At 28.0% G+C, this 14,346-nt stretch overlaps 1 protein-coding gene across 1 annotated transcript in view; it reads right to left on the bottom strand.

Annotated features, from left to right (window-relative positions):
• Nucleotides 1-13,612, bottom strand: part of SLO2 (slowpoke 2) — a 42,215-nt gene extending 28,603 nt beyond the window's left edge. The window contains exon 1 of the mRNA XM_075824933.1: nucleotides 12,772-13,612. Within this exon, the coding sequence (XP_075681048.1) occupies nucleotides 12,772-13,028 (257 nt within the window). The 5' untranslated portion in view covers nucleotides 13,029-13,612. The remainder of the gene's footprint in view (nucleotides 1-12,771) is intronic.
• Nucleotides 13,613-14,346: the final 734 nt, after the last annotated feature.

Here is a 14,346-nt window from a genome sequence, read left to right as displayed (position 1 = left end):
GATCCAACTATTTATTTGTTTCGGGTCTAACCGAAAATTGGTCAAAAAAATACCGCTAGTGGAGAAAATCGCCAAAAATAGCCACAAATATTGGCGCTTTAGTTAGTTCCTCCTGGAAAACCTAATTGCACAAACCTAACCTAACCTGCTTAAACCAAATTTAAATTATATTTGAATATTTCCACTTTTTGGCTATTTTTCCTATTGAGATTTTTTGCAAACCACAATTTTCTCTAAGGCCGCGGTCCCATTGCAATGAGACCGGGGCCTAAGCGTTAACAATTGTTTCTATCCTGAAACATTTCGTGTTGCGCAGACTGTTGCGCACACTGACTATTTCTGCAGACCCTTTCTATCACATTTGTGTATTAAAAATTTCCTAACACATTTCTCTGGTCACCATACTTTTTTGTGCACGACACTCTCGAGAAGCTTCGCTTCTCGTGTTTATTATATAGACAAGTGTGTGTTGCCGGCCTTCGGCCAGCAGCACGCACACTTGCTTCAGCCCGTAGATTCTGGCAGATGAGCGGCTACGCCGCCCATCGCCCAAATCTTTGGCTGAAGTTTTGTTCTTTTAGGATTCGATCCAATTATTTATTGGTTTTCTATCCATTTGTTTCGGGTCTCACCGAAAATCGGTCCAAGAAAAATAGTGGAGAAAATCGCCAAAAACAGCCAAAAATATTGGCGCTTTAGTTAGTTCCTCCCGGAAAACCTAATTGCACAAACCTAACCTAACCTGCTTAAACCAAATTAAAATTATATTTGAATATTTCCATTTTTTTGGCTATTTTTTCCTATTGAGATTTTTTGCAAGCCACAATTTTCTCTAAGGCCGCGGTCCCATAACAATGAGACCGGGGCCTAAGCGTTAACAATTGTTTCTATCCCGAGGCAATTCATGTTGCGCAAGCTGCTGCGCACATTGACTTTTTCTGCAGACCCTTTCTATCACATTTGTGTATTAAAAATTTCCTAACACATTTCTCTTGCCCTTCATTTTTTTGTGCACGACACTCTCGAGAAGCTTCGCTTCTCGTGTTTATTATATAGATAATATGTTTTTTTTTTCTCTCTCTCTCTCTCTCTCTCTCTCTCTCTCTCTCTCTCTCTCTCTCTCTCCGTTTACGCTTAGTATAATGATCATCATCATCATCATCATCAAAAATTGAAATTTTTTTTTCATAAAGGGAAAATATTTTTTTCAAAAAAAAGAGAGATGAAAACGGTAACATTTTTTTTCATTTGTTCAATTCTTCAGAAATTTGAGAAAAAAAAGTTTTGTTAAAAAAAGAAGAATTTTTCTTTTCTTCTACTATGATCATCATCATGATCATCAACATTGACAATAAGCTTATTTAAAATGTAATTATTTAAATTAGAAAAAAAAGAATGATAATAATAATTTAATGATGAATATCATCATCATCATCATCATATTGAATTGTGGATTAATAGTCATATAAGTATATAGTTATTGTTATTACAATGGTTGGATATTAGCAAAAAAAATAAAATTCTTTGCTAATTTTTCAATGAATCAAAGAAGCTAGAATATTCTAGATTCAGTTTTATAGAATGATTAATATTTTTGTGTTTTTCATCCCCCAAATACACTTTGAATGATAACTTATTACTTTGTTTGAAGGGCAAAAAACATAATATAATGTATGTTCGAGTGATAATAAATCTCAATGAAATCTTTTTCTTTTTTACTCGGTTCTTTCCTCGGACAACAGAATTATCGAATAATAATAAATTGGGCAAAAAAATAAAAAAATAATTTCAAAGTTTTCTTAGCTTTTTTGGTGATTAAAAAAGAAAGAAAAGAAATTTCTCAGATAATGAAAGTGTGTTTTTATGGTGTGGGGGGAGGAAAAGTCTTCTTCTTTTTTTTATTAATTATTTTCGTTGATTGAAAAAAGGAAAATACCCGAAAATAAAATTGGCAATTCATTTTTTTTTCATTGAATTTTCCCTATGATCATCATCATTAAAGGTTACGGGAAATATAAATTCCAAATCAGAATCAGATAATAATGATATAGTGATTTTTCATTTCGAAATTTGTTTGCTTGTTTTTCTCGTTGACAAATAAACAAGTCAACAACAGCAACAAAAAATGTAACAATCCTACATACAGATAGTGACAGAAATGAATTATTTATAATAAAAAACAAAAAAACAAAAACAAAAAATATTCATATGGAATATGACGATGTGATTTGAATGTTAGTTTGGCAAATGAATGAATGAATGAATTTCATTGTCTTCTTTGGTTGTTTTGTTTTGTTTTGTTTTGTTTGGTTGTTTGTCATGGGAAAAACAACAACAGAAAATTCATTCATTTCAGGAAAAAAAATGATGCAAAAAAAATTTTTTAAAATTCAAATTTAAATTGATGTATATTTGTCATAAGGTTTCTGTCGTTGTATTGTTTTGTTTTTTTCGTTCTGTTTTGTTTGCTGGTTTGTTTGTTTGTTTGCTTACCTATGGCGTATTCTTTTTGACAAAATAAAAATTGTTCAAAAAAAATTCATTCAAACAAGTGAAACCTATCGAATGCAAAAAGAAAAAAAAATTTGAAACAATTGAAAATGCATTTTTTTCAACAAAAAAAAACACCTGAAATAGATTGCCATCTAGTGTTCGATCAACAAATTTCAAGCAGAATATTCAACGGAAATTCAATATAAAAAAAAGAGAATCCAAAAAATAGTGGTAATAAACCAATCTATTTCCACACACACACACACACACACAAGGTGTTTATTAATGTTTTGTTTTCAAACAAAACATTTTCTTGACTGATATGAAAAAAAATAGGAAATTGATAGTAAAAATGAATTTGGGAAAAACATTACCGGAAAAAAAACAAAAGGTGAAAAGAAATTCAATAATAACATATATATCGAGAAAGAAAATCGAAGAATTTCATTTTCATTTTCGAAACATTATTATTATTATTATTGTTTGAGAAAAGGTGAAAACAGAAAATTGCGTGATAATTGAATTTTTTTTTTTTTTTTGCTTTGTCTTCAAGCTATAGTGAAATTCCATATCATATCTTTGAATAGAACTTTGAAATGTTGAAAAAAGAAAGAAAGAAATCGAAAAGATGATTGCCAGCTGCAATGTTTATTTGAAAATATTTTCAGTTATTTATTTATTTATTGCAAATCAAATATATACCTTGCGATAAATCAAATGATCTTTGTTGAAAATCTGTTGGTGTTTGAATTTTGTTTTTTTTTCAATTTTGTCTATTTTAACCCTACTAATATGCTAAGATTTTAAAGAATAATGAAGAAAAATCTCAATTCTCTCGATTCTTGAAAAACATCAATTTGATCAATGTATATGTATGTTCATTATTCTATTCACACATATATAAAAAAATGAGAATATTCCATTTGTAAAATGAGAATATTATCCCGAACAACGAAAAGAAAAATCATTTTCATTACTTTTTGATGACATAAATATCTTCTTATTCATTTTATTCAACTATCTTTTTTTTAACCAAGAAAAAATTATCTTACTATGTAGAGGAGAGTTAGAAGAAGAAAAAAAAGATGATTACATTATCCGAAAAGTGTCTTGTCTATGTGTTTGCGTGGAAATAGGCGAAAAAAAAGAAAAAAAGAAAGCAATTCATTTTCTTATACATATATGAATATTTCAGATGGTGAACAATCTTTTTTCATCTTTCTCTCTCTCTCTCTCTCTCTCTCTCTCTCTCTCTCTCTCTCTCTCTCTCTCTCTCGCAAGCAAACACAAACACAAACAAACATTTATTTACTCGTATAGTATCGCATTGGTGGACATAATTTTTTTTTCTTTCACAATCTTGTATTTTTTATCTGTGACCAGAAAATGAAAATGAAAATGAAAAAAAAAGATTTATACATCTGAACAACGCAAACAACAACAGCAAAAAAAAAGTTTTTAGCATGGAACAACATATTGGAGACATCCCAAACTGGAAAAAAAAGTGACAAAAAATCATTGTTGTTGTTGCTGTTTCCTTTCTACATAGAGTCGGGAGAGAGAGAGAGAGAGAGAGAAACTAACCATTTTTCTTCGGAAAAATAAAATCATCATCATCAACAACACAAAGAATATTCTGGTGAAGAACAACAACAACACTAAAGAATAAATGCAGTTGATAGCAATGAACCAAAACAAACAAACAAACAAAACGATATGGTCGAATGAAATAAAGAATTTTTCATTTTCCATAGATTCATTATTTTTCTTCTTCGTATGTTTTTTTACACAAAAAAAAGATAAAAATATGAAAAGAGATTAGGAAAACAAAAACAAAAAGCAGAACAAAAATCTATGAATGTAAATATAGAATGTCCATTCTTTTCTTTTCTTTGGTTTAAAGATTATATTTTTTGTTGTTCATTTTCTTCTTATTTGTTTTGTTTATCAATGAAAAGAAGAAGAAAATGGAAAAAAGTTTATGAAAAACCCATTCGGGAAAAAATGTGAATATTTTCTTTTTGTTTTTTTTTTTCGGTAAAATATCCATTATCAAATTAATTGATTGTGGGAAATTTCCCGGGAAAGAAATTATGTTGTAAAGTTTTTTTTAAAAAATTCTGCTTTTTTTCCTTTTTTTCTTCAAAAATTCATTATTATCATTTTGTTGTTGTTGTTTTTTTAAGCATTTATTTGGATTCTATTTCAACCAAAATCAAAATCAACCGAATTTCTATGTTTTCCATGTTTTCTGTTTTTTGTTTCAGTTGATAAATAAAACTGAAACCTACGCAAATAAACTTAGGGAAAAGAAGAAGAAAATTTCCAATAATAATAATATTTACTTGTTTGTCGGTTGTTTGTTTGTATTCAATCAATCTAATTTCAAATTATAAATAAGATTTTAATAACTAAAAATAACTTATAAGGAAATTATTTTGCATTGGAACCACAGACAAAACAAAAAAAATTTTATTTTTAAAATTTCAAACCGAAAAGCAGCAAACAAAAAAATTGGCTTTCAAAATGTGAATCTGCTTCATCAGATATTCACCGGGTAAAGTATTGGAAAATGAAAATTTTCAATAAGCAAAGATAATAATGGGTTGAATATAGCAATGTTGTTGGTGGTAGAGATGCTGATGGGAAAAATTCTTTTGCCCGACCGAAATGGAAATGAATAGGAACGAAAAATCACTTGGGAACCAAAAAAAAAAACAAACAAACAAAAATGTTTCGGTCTGTATATCCAAAATGAAATAATAATTTGAATTCAAAAAAAAAAAAAATTCATTGTATTTTGTTATATAATGGTAATCTACCCGAGTGACGGATCGACCGACCAACAAATGAAATGAATGAAATGAATGAATGATAATGACATTTAATCGTGTACAAAATATATATTTTCTTTTCAATTTTTCGCTTTCTGAATCTCAAAAAGGGATGATGTTTTAGAAAATTAGCTGATAGGAGGCGTCATAAGGTAAAATCGAACAATGATCCAAACAACGAAAAACCAAGAGAAAATTTACTCCCGTTTTTTTTCTCCCTTACTGACAAAAAAAAAATGAATTTTTCTGTAAACTTTTTTTTTACCCAGTGTCCAAAACATCAACATATTGCCGATGGGGTAGTACAACGACAACAAGAAGAAAATCATGAAAAATTAAATTTTAAATTGAAAAAACAACAACAAAAGAAGCAACTGAAAAAAGAAATTTAAATAAAAAACTTAAAATGAAGTGAAGAAGATGTTGAATGGGAAAAACATTTTTTCATTTCAACAACGACAACAACAGTGAGGGCAATATGGTGAAAATATGACAGAAATTGAATAGAGAGAGAGATGCTGAATAAATGAACATTTTTTTCTGTTTGTTTGGTGGAAAAATCATTAAATGTGAAGAGAGGGAGTGAAAAAAAGAATTGGCCAACCAACCAACCAGCCAACCAAAATTCAAATGTGAAAATTATTATCATTAACCAGAATCAAATGAATAGAATAGAATCCCATGTTTTAAACCACCATCATTATCACAATTGTTTGGTGGTTTTTTTTTGTTCTGCATTAATTTATTCTTTTTAATGTGAATAACACACACACAGAGAAACAGTCAGGCAATAATAACAACGAATGATAAAAAAAAACACATTCACAAATGGACGATAATAATAAAAAAAAGAAATGAAATGATTACTATCATCATTGATGATAATGTAATGATATGATGCATCATTGGACAGCAAAAAAAAATTCCATCATTTTTTGCTTAGTTACTGCTTATTTCGTCTACCATATCATCATCATCATTTTTGATGTTCATCAAAAATCAATTTATTTAAACGCAAAGAATCTAAAAATGAGTGAGAAAAAACGACAATCATATTATATGGTGTAGAAAAAGGAGAAATATTTTCAATTATAATCAACAATAATAATATCTCTAACTGGAACGATAAATTATCTAGCTAGAACTAGCCAAGAAAAAAAAAGTAAAGTAAATTATAAATTTGTCCATCTATCCAAGTGTATAATATTTAGTTAGTCAAGTTAAGTTAGTTAGTCGAATGTTGTAATAAGTTGTAAAAAAAAGAAGAAATTGTGTGAAATTAAGCGAATTGTAATAATGAAATTACATTGACATCATGATTATCATGATGATGTGATGTGATGTGATGTAATGCTAATGGATTGGTTTTTTGGGTTTTTTGGTTTGTTTGGTTATTCTAATGTAAGATTACATCATGATCATCAACAGGATCATTATAAACATCACCATAATCATTATTATCAAAGGGATTTTATTAATTGTCAAATATAAAATTAAACGAAAGGGGTATTACTAACTAAACTACAACACAACAGAAGCATCAACAAAGGGAAAAATAACGAACAGATTTAAAGAATCATTCATTTTCATCTTCTTTTTGTTTTTCTCTTGTAATAGAATCCGATTATACTTGTTAGTTAGTTAGTTGGTTAGATGATGATTAGATGATGATGTAAGAATTGTTTTATTTTTAGAAATTAACCACCACCACGATCATTTTACACTGTTTTGTTCATCATCATCGTTCAATCATCAATCATTTTGTCAAACAAACAAACAAACAATAAAATTAAATGAAATGATTAAGATTATGATGATAATGATGTAATCATAAACAAAAGGAAAGTACATTAACGTTGTAGAAAATAATTTTTCTGTTCAAAAATCAAATTTTGAATAGAAAATTTGCTGTTTTTTTGGAGAAAAAAAAGTTTCTTTGGAAATTTCTTTGCCAATCCATCAGTCAATCAATACAAAAAAAACACTTGATCCAATTTTGGTTTGTGGATTTTTTTTTTCTGTTTAATTTAATCGATAAAATGATCGTTTAAATGATATTTGTGACACACACACACACACGAAAATAGTCTGAATTTAATGAAAAAAAATGTGCTCATGCCAAACCATGATGATGATGATAAAGTCAATAATCAATCATCAAACTCTATAAATTGGGCCACAAAATGTTTGCATAATGGATGACATTTTTGGTTGTTGTTTACACCGTGAATTTTCACATCTTTTCAAGCCAGAATAAAAAAAAATGAAAAAAAAACTTTATGAATATAATGATATCGGGGTTTTTTTCTGCATTTTGAATATCATAAAATTTGTTTTTTATTATACCAAACGAACAAACAAAGCTGCAATAGATATTTTATGATGATGATTTTTTTGTTGTTATCGACAGAAGAATATTCTTGTCATTTGCATTTTTCATTTCACTTTTGTCATCATTATCATATTGAACGAATGAATGAATGAATGATATGTTTGTTTGTTTTTTTTTGGTTGCACAATTTAATGTTTGATATGGGCAGCATCATATAACTTTTTGGTAACATCACTTTATTTCACTAATTTTGACTATTTCGACATTCTGGCCAAACCGGTTAAATGCCGGCAAAAAAAAACAAGAATCGAGTAACAACAACAACAACAACAAATCAAAAGTTGTTCGAGGGAAATGTTTAGTAAATTAAATTTCCAAAATGTAAAACTGGACAATAAAACAACAACAACAACAATTATTCGACTTTATTTTCAAAAAAAAAACTTGAGGCTATTTTTACATTTTGATGCTTGTTGTTTACACAATAGATTTATGAGCAGTGATGATTATTCGTTTGGAAAACGTTTGTTTGTTATTTTTCGAATCGAAACAGAAAAAAAACATGGATTCATGAATATGCATAATGCAAACCAACAACAACAAAATGGCTGAATCGCCAATTTGTTGATGTTAAGCTAGGTGGAAATAGTTGTTTTTGAATAGCAAAAAATAAAATAGAGACAACTTTTGACCAAAAAAAAACGATCAGTAAATTGAAAAAAACACAGTTTATTTTAAAACTTTAAAAACTTTTTTGTTAACAAAAATCAAATTATTTTGAATTAAAAAGAAAAAAGATTTAGTTTTTGAAAAACTTTTGAAATCTTTTTCCATTCAATTTTCTAAAATCAAATAGAAATTCTAGGAAGATTCAAAGATAACAAAACAGAATCTTTTATGATAATTATTTTGCTTTCAATCTCTCTCTCTCTCTCTCTCTCTCTCTCTCTCTCTCTCTCTCTCTCTCTCTCTCTCTCTCTCTCTCTCTCTCTCTCTCTCTCTCTCTCTCTCTCTCTCTCTCTCTCTCTCTCTCTCTCTCTCTCTCTCGGGTAATCATTTATGTCAATATAGTCATCTACATTAGAAAAAAAACTAAATTCCAAATGAATAAGAAAAAAAACGAATTAGTCAAAAGCTAAGGAAAAAAGCAAATTAATTGCTTGCTTGCTTGCTTGTTTGTGTGTATATAGTCGCTAACAAGGGGAAACAAATCATCATCTTCATCTCCCCAAAACTACTCTTGTTTCCAAAAATGGAAAATTATTATATTTCACGATTGAGTTCATCATCATCATTATCATAGTAGCTTTTATCGACAAAAATCTTTGAATGTTGAGGAAACTTAAAGATTTCAAACGTTTTTTTCTTGTTAATCGAATGAGGAAATTTTCCAGCAACTTTTCCTCCTGAAAGACGTCGGAAATGTTTTTCTTTTAATTGAAAAAATTATCTTTCGAATCTGGCTTATAAGCTAATTGATTGAATGTAATTTAGGAAAAAAACTTTGAATTACAAAATGATAATGTGAAATCAAACAGCAAAAAACTACAAAGTTTTTTTTGTAAAATATATAAATTTTGTTCAATTTTTTATCTTTCCTATTTATGTGATACAAACCACTCGATCAATCATTTTTTTTCCATTTTTATTTCAAGAAAATAATGCTCCAAATTCCTTCGTTTTTGTTTACATATTTGGTTCAAATGTCAAGAGAAACACACAGAGAGAGAATTTTGCCGAAAACCAAAACTAAAACAACAAGAAAAATATAAGATCAAAAAGCGTAATACAAAACAAAACAAACAGAACAGAACCGAACAGAACATCATTTCGATAGAATTCATTATTTTGTTGAATGAAAATAACAAAAAACTTTTTGTATATTTGTTTTTCGCCATCAAAAAAAAAGAAGAAAAATTTTGAATTAAACTAAAAGGAAACCAGCCGAAAAAAAGTGAAGAGTGCAAAATGAGCAAAACAACAACAACATTCACAAATGCAATGACCATTCGAGAATCCCGAGAAACAAAGATGTTCATGATGATTATTATTCATTTTACATTTTTGCTTTTTGCTTGTTTTTGTTTGTTCAGATGACATTTTCTACTCTTGAAAATTTATAGCCTAATTATTGAAATTTTCATGTTTTGTTTACCGGAAAAATTTTTTCCCGACCAAAGTCAAAAGCATCAACAAGAAATGTTTGTTTTGGACATCACGAACATTCTGCATTTTTTTCGCTGATTAATTTTTAGTTTTGTTTTCCCATAAAAAACATAACAAAACAAAAATTAAAATTTGGCCTACTCAAACAACCAAATGAATAATTGAATGGTCATCATTAATGGCTTTTTTGTCATTAAAAAAAAAATAATAATAATAATCTTCAGCATCATCAACAACAATGGTCATCATTTGGAAAAAAATGATATTTTCAAACGCTGGACATGATGAAAACAACAAACGGAAAGATAAGCAAAAAGAAATTTTTATTTCTTTTTGAAATTCTATCTTTGATCAAATTTAATTGTTTGTAAGGAAAACAAAAAAGAAGATCTGCTATAAATCTTCATTACATCAATATGGTCAATTGAATTTTGATGATGATTATACAGACACAAGAATTGATTTTGGTTGAAATTTTTTTCAGTTTTCTAAAAAATGCAATGCAGTGAAGCCAAATGTTCAAATGGGAAAAATTTTCTGGAAAATCTTGATTGACCACAAAAACTTTTTTTTTGTTCATTTCTGAAAATAATGAAGATTATCTCACTCAATCAGATGGTTTTCCATTTCAAAATGAAAAAAATTTGACAATTTTCCAATGAAAACTTTTTCTTTTTTCTTTAAATTTCAAATCGATTCACTTCTTCTCCGCTGTTGTCAAGCCAAACAACTTTTAAAATGAAAAAAAAAGAAAAAAGTTTTTGGAAATTCAATATCGAAACGGAAACTCTTTCTAACCATGTGATTGTGAAATCAAAGCTTGAATGAATGATGCTCTTGTTGTTGTTGTTGTTGTTGTTGTTATGGTAGCCTGTCAAATAAAGATGACATCAACAACAACAACAACCAAAAAAAAATTTAAAAAAATCACATTCGTTTTTTACAATCTCTTTTTTTACAAGTTTATAAAAACTTGATTTTTTGGCTTTTAAAGAAAAATATTCTTTGTTTGCCTGTTTAAAATCAAGAATTACAAACAAACAAAAAAATTCTAAAGAAGTCTCATTCAAAACGAAAAGAATTACATTTTGTAATCATCATCATCATCATCGGGAAAATAATAATCAAGACATCATCAGTATTGGATTTTGATTCATTTGAGTTTAAAATTTTTACTATTTTGAATTTCAATAGAATTCATTCCGGAATTTGAATCAAGAATTGAACATTGTTTGACAACAACAACGTGACAATCAAGAAAAATTCATTCACAAGCATCGATGATAATTTCTGCTCAATTTAACCCGAAAACGCAAAATGCGTCTTATTCATTGTTGGTTTTGTGGCCTGGCAAAAAAAACATCCATAACAACAACAACAACAAACACCGGCTGTATGTATTTAATCATTTGTCATTTTCTTTTGAATCTTTTCTTTGCTTTGCTTTTTTTTTGCTGAAAAACGACAACCCAAAATTCAACAATATTGAAACGTTTTTGGTTGGTTGATTTATTCAAATGCAAATTCAAAACTTGAATGTTTTTTTCTCTCTCTCTCTCTTCCAAAACTTATTTTTCACAGTTATTGCTTGTCTATTTGGTGAATGGATGGTTTTTTTTTCTCAATTGCAAAAGAAAATAAAGAAAGATATCTTCTAAAGTTACTAAAGTTTACTATATTTTGAATTTTAACAACATCAGCATCAAGGGAAAAAACTGTGACCGTATATTCGATACTTTAAATTTCCGAAATTATTATTGTTTCCGTTCATTTTTTACCCGAAAATTTTCAAGTACAGTCAACATTTAGAGCAAAAAATGCTTCAGTAGTAGAGAAAGCTGGACAAAATGATAATAATAGGATTATATTCGGGAAAAATCTTCTTTTTTGTAAAATCACATCATCATTATATTTTTTTTTTTGGATACAAAAGCATTTACATTGAAAAATACAAAAGGTTAATGTTTGTTTATTGATAATCGATTAATTAATTAATATTCCCAACCAAACAAAATAAAAAATCTTGTTTCAGCTAAAATTTTGAATATTCAAGATTGAAAATTGATATGATTATCAGTTTTCTGTATAGTTATTTGTAGACAAATTTTCCTAGAAAATTGCTCGGGAAAAATAAACAACATTTTGAAATATTATCTTCCGAAAAGATTTTTTCGTTATTTTTTCCAAAAGAAAATAATAATTTTTCTCAACAACAACAACAACAACCGATTTATGCTTACATAAGCAAAATTTTTCCATCTATTTTTTCTCCTTTTTAAAAAAAATTTACTGAAACGGAATAACAGCAAAAAAAATCTATCCATATTTTGTAAATTTGCCTTTGGCATTTGATAATAATGATTATTTGAAGATAGAAATTGAATTGAATTGTCAAGATGGATGGATGAATGAAAATACTTGAAAACTTTATTTTTTTTCGCAATCATCATTAATGATGATGATAATTTTTCAAAATTATTCCTGGGAAAAATAATTTCCCAAAATGTTTCTCCAACCAGAAAAAAAACCGAATGGGAATCAAAAAAAAATCATTGCAATCAAGTAAAATGACTGCCATTTTTCCTGTGTTTTTTTGATTTCCAAAAACCAAATCATGATTATTTATTTAGGTCAAAAATGTTTGAATTTTCAATTATATAAATGTTTGTTGTTGTTGTTGTTGTTTACATGGAAACAACAACAACAACAAGAGAAAAATTCAACAACAACAAAACAAATCTTATCCATTGTGTGATTATTGTAATTATCATCATCATCATCATCACTATGAATAAATGATTTACACATTTGTTTGTGGGTAATTATGATTTTTTTCAAAAGAAAATGAGAAAAATTTCCATAATAATTATTATCAGCAAAATTTTTTTCTTCTTCTTTTGGAAATTGGAACAATGTTTAAAGATTCAAAAAATGAAAAAAACATACCTTTCACCATCATCAATATATGTATTATAAATATCGGTTGTTGCACCCATTAATAATTCACGAAAACGATATCTTGGTGGTAATGGTGAACCAAGTAATGGATTTGTTGATTGTTGTTGTTGTTGTAATGGTGGAATAGCTGATGATGATAATGGTAATGGTGGTGATAGTGGTGGAGATGATGGGGTCATTGGTTGCGATTGATCGCTGCTGCTGCTTATGCTGCTGCTTCTTCGTATGTTGTTTAATGAAAACATTTTTTTTTCATTACATCATTGAAGCAAGTTTTTAATTTGATTAAGTTTTCTATTTATTTATTTTTCATTAAAAATCAAAAGAATGAAAAAAAATTCAATCAACAAACAAAACAAAAAAAACCGGAACAGAATACAAAATGATAAACAAACACTGTAGCTGAGGTAAACATCCCATACACACACAAACACGAAAATAAATACAAATACTTTTAGCTGGAAAAAAATGATGATGATGAAAAGTTTTACGAAAACATTGAATGAACTTCACTGTTATTAAGCCATAAACATTATGAGCCACAAATGGCGAATCATTTCTATCCATATTTTTTTCAAATAAGGTAGATTTTTAGTTAGTTGATTGGTTGGTTGGTTGGTAAGTTATTTTTCGTTCACTAAGATATTTCTGATCCATAAAGTAAACATCAATATTTTGTCATCATTTTTTTTCGTTTTCGTTGCTGTTAGAGTGTATTTTATTTTCTTTTTTTACCAAAATATCACGTTGTTGTTTTTTTTTCTATCCGGTTGTTGTTGTTGATGATGAACATCATTGAATTGGGAAAACCAAGGCAATACTAAAAACATCCAGGAATAAATAAATAAAATAGAAACAAAGATACAGAGTTTATTAATTGAATTCAAATGTCAATATGTTTTGTTTGATTATCGAAAAACAAAAAGAGAGAGAGAGAGAGAGAGAGAGAGAGAGAGAGATCAAATTGTGTGTTTTTCCTGTTGTTTCTCTCTCATTGATTCAATGATTCTTTTCTTTTCTTTTTTTTCGGTTTGTTTCGGTTGACAATTGTCGTATAATAATAATAATGTATAGTAAATTAATGTCGTTCGCTTCGTCTTGTTTCATTGTCTGAATGATAAATTCAACAACATCAAATGATGCTAATGATAATAAAAATATAACCATAAATTTTTTCTGTTTTGTTTTCGCATATAAATAGAATGGATCAATAGATGCATTTTGCGTGTTACAACAAAGATCAATAGATGTATAGAATTCAAAAATAACAACAACAATAACAACAACAACAACAACAATGGTTAATGATGATTTATTCATAACATTTGCTATCAATCAATAACAACAACAACAACAAATTGATGTTTTTTGCCCATATTTTCTCAAAAAAATTTATTGTGTAGGTGAAAAAATAGATTGGAATAAAACAGTGGTAGATGTAGAGGAGAGAGAGAGAGAGAGAGAGAGAGAGAGAGAGAGAGAAATGAGAATCCAAAAGTAAAGAGTAAAAAAATTCTTTTTATCATTTTCTGTTGGATTCTTCTTCTTCTCTTCCTTTTTCCA

The sequence above is a fragment of the Dermatophagoides pteronyssinus genome, unplaced genomic scaffold, assembly GCF_027571235.1.
Source record: "Dermatophagoides pteronyssinus isolate colony J.1.1.1.1 unplaced genomic scaffold, Derpt_VIB-CSIC_2022.12 sq0002, whole genome shotgun sequence".
Classification (NCBI taxonomy): domain Eukaryota; kingdom Metazoa; phylum Arthropoda; class Arachnida; order Sarcoptiformes; family Pyroglyphidae; genus Dermatophagoides; species Dermatophagoides pteronyssinus.
The sequence above is the reverse complement of the archived record's forward strand: the minus strand, read 5'-3'. Positions and strand labels throughout refer to the sequence as shown.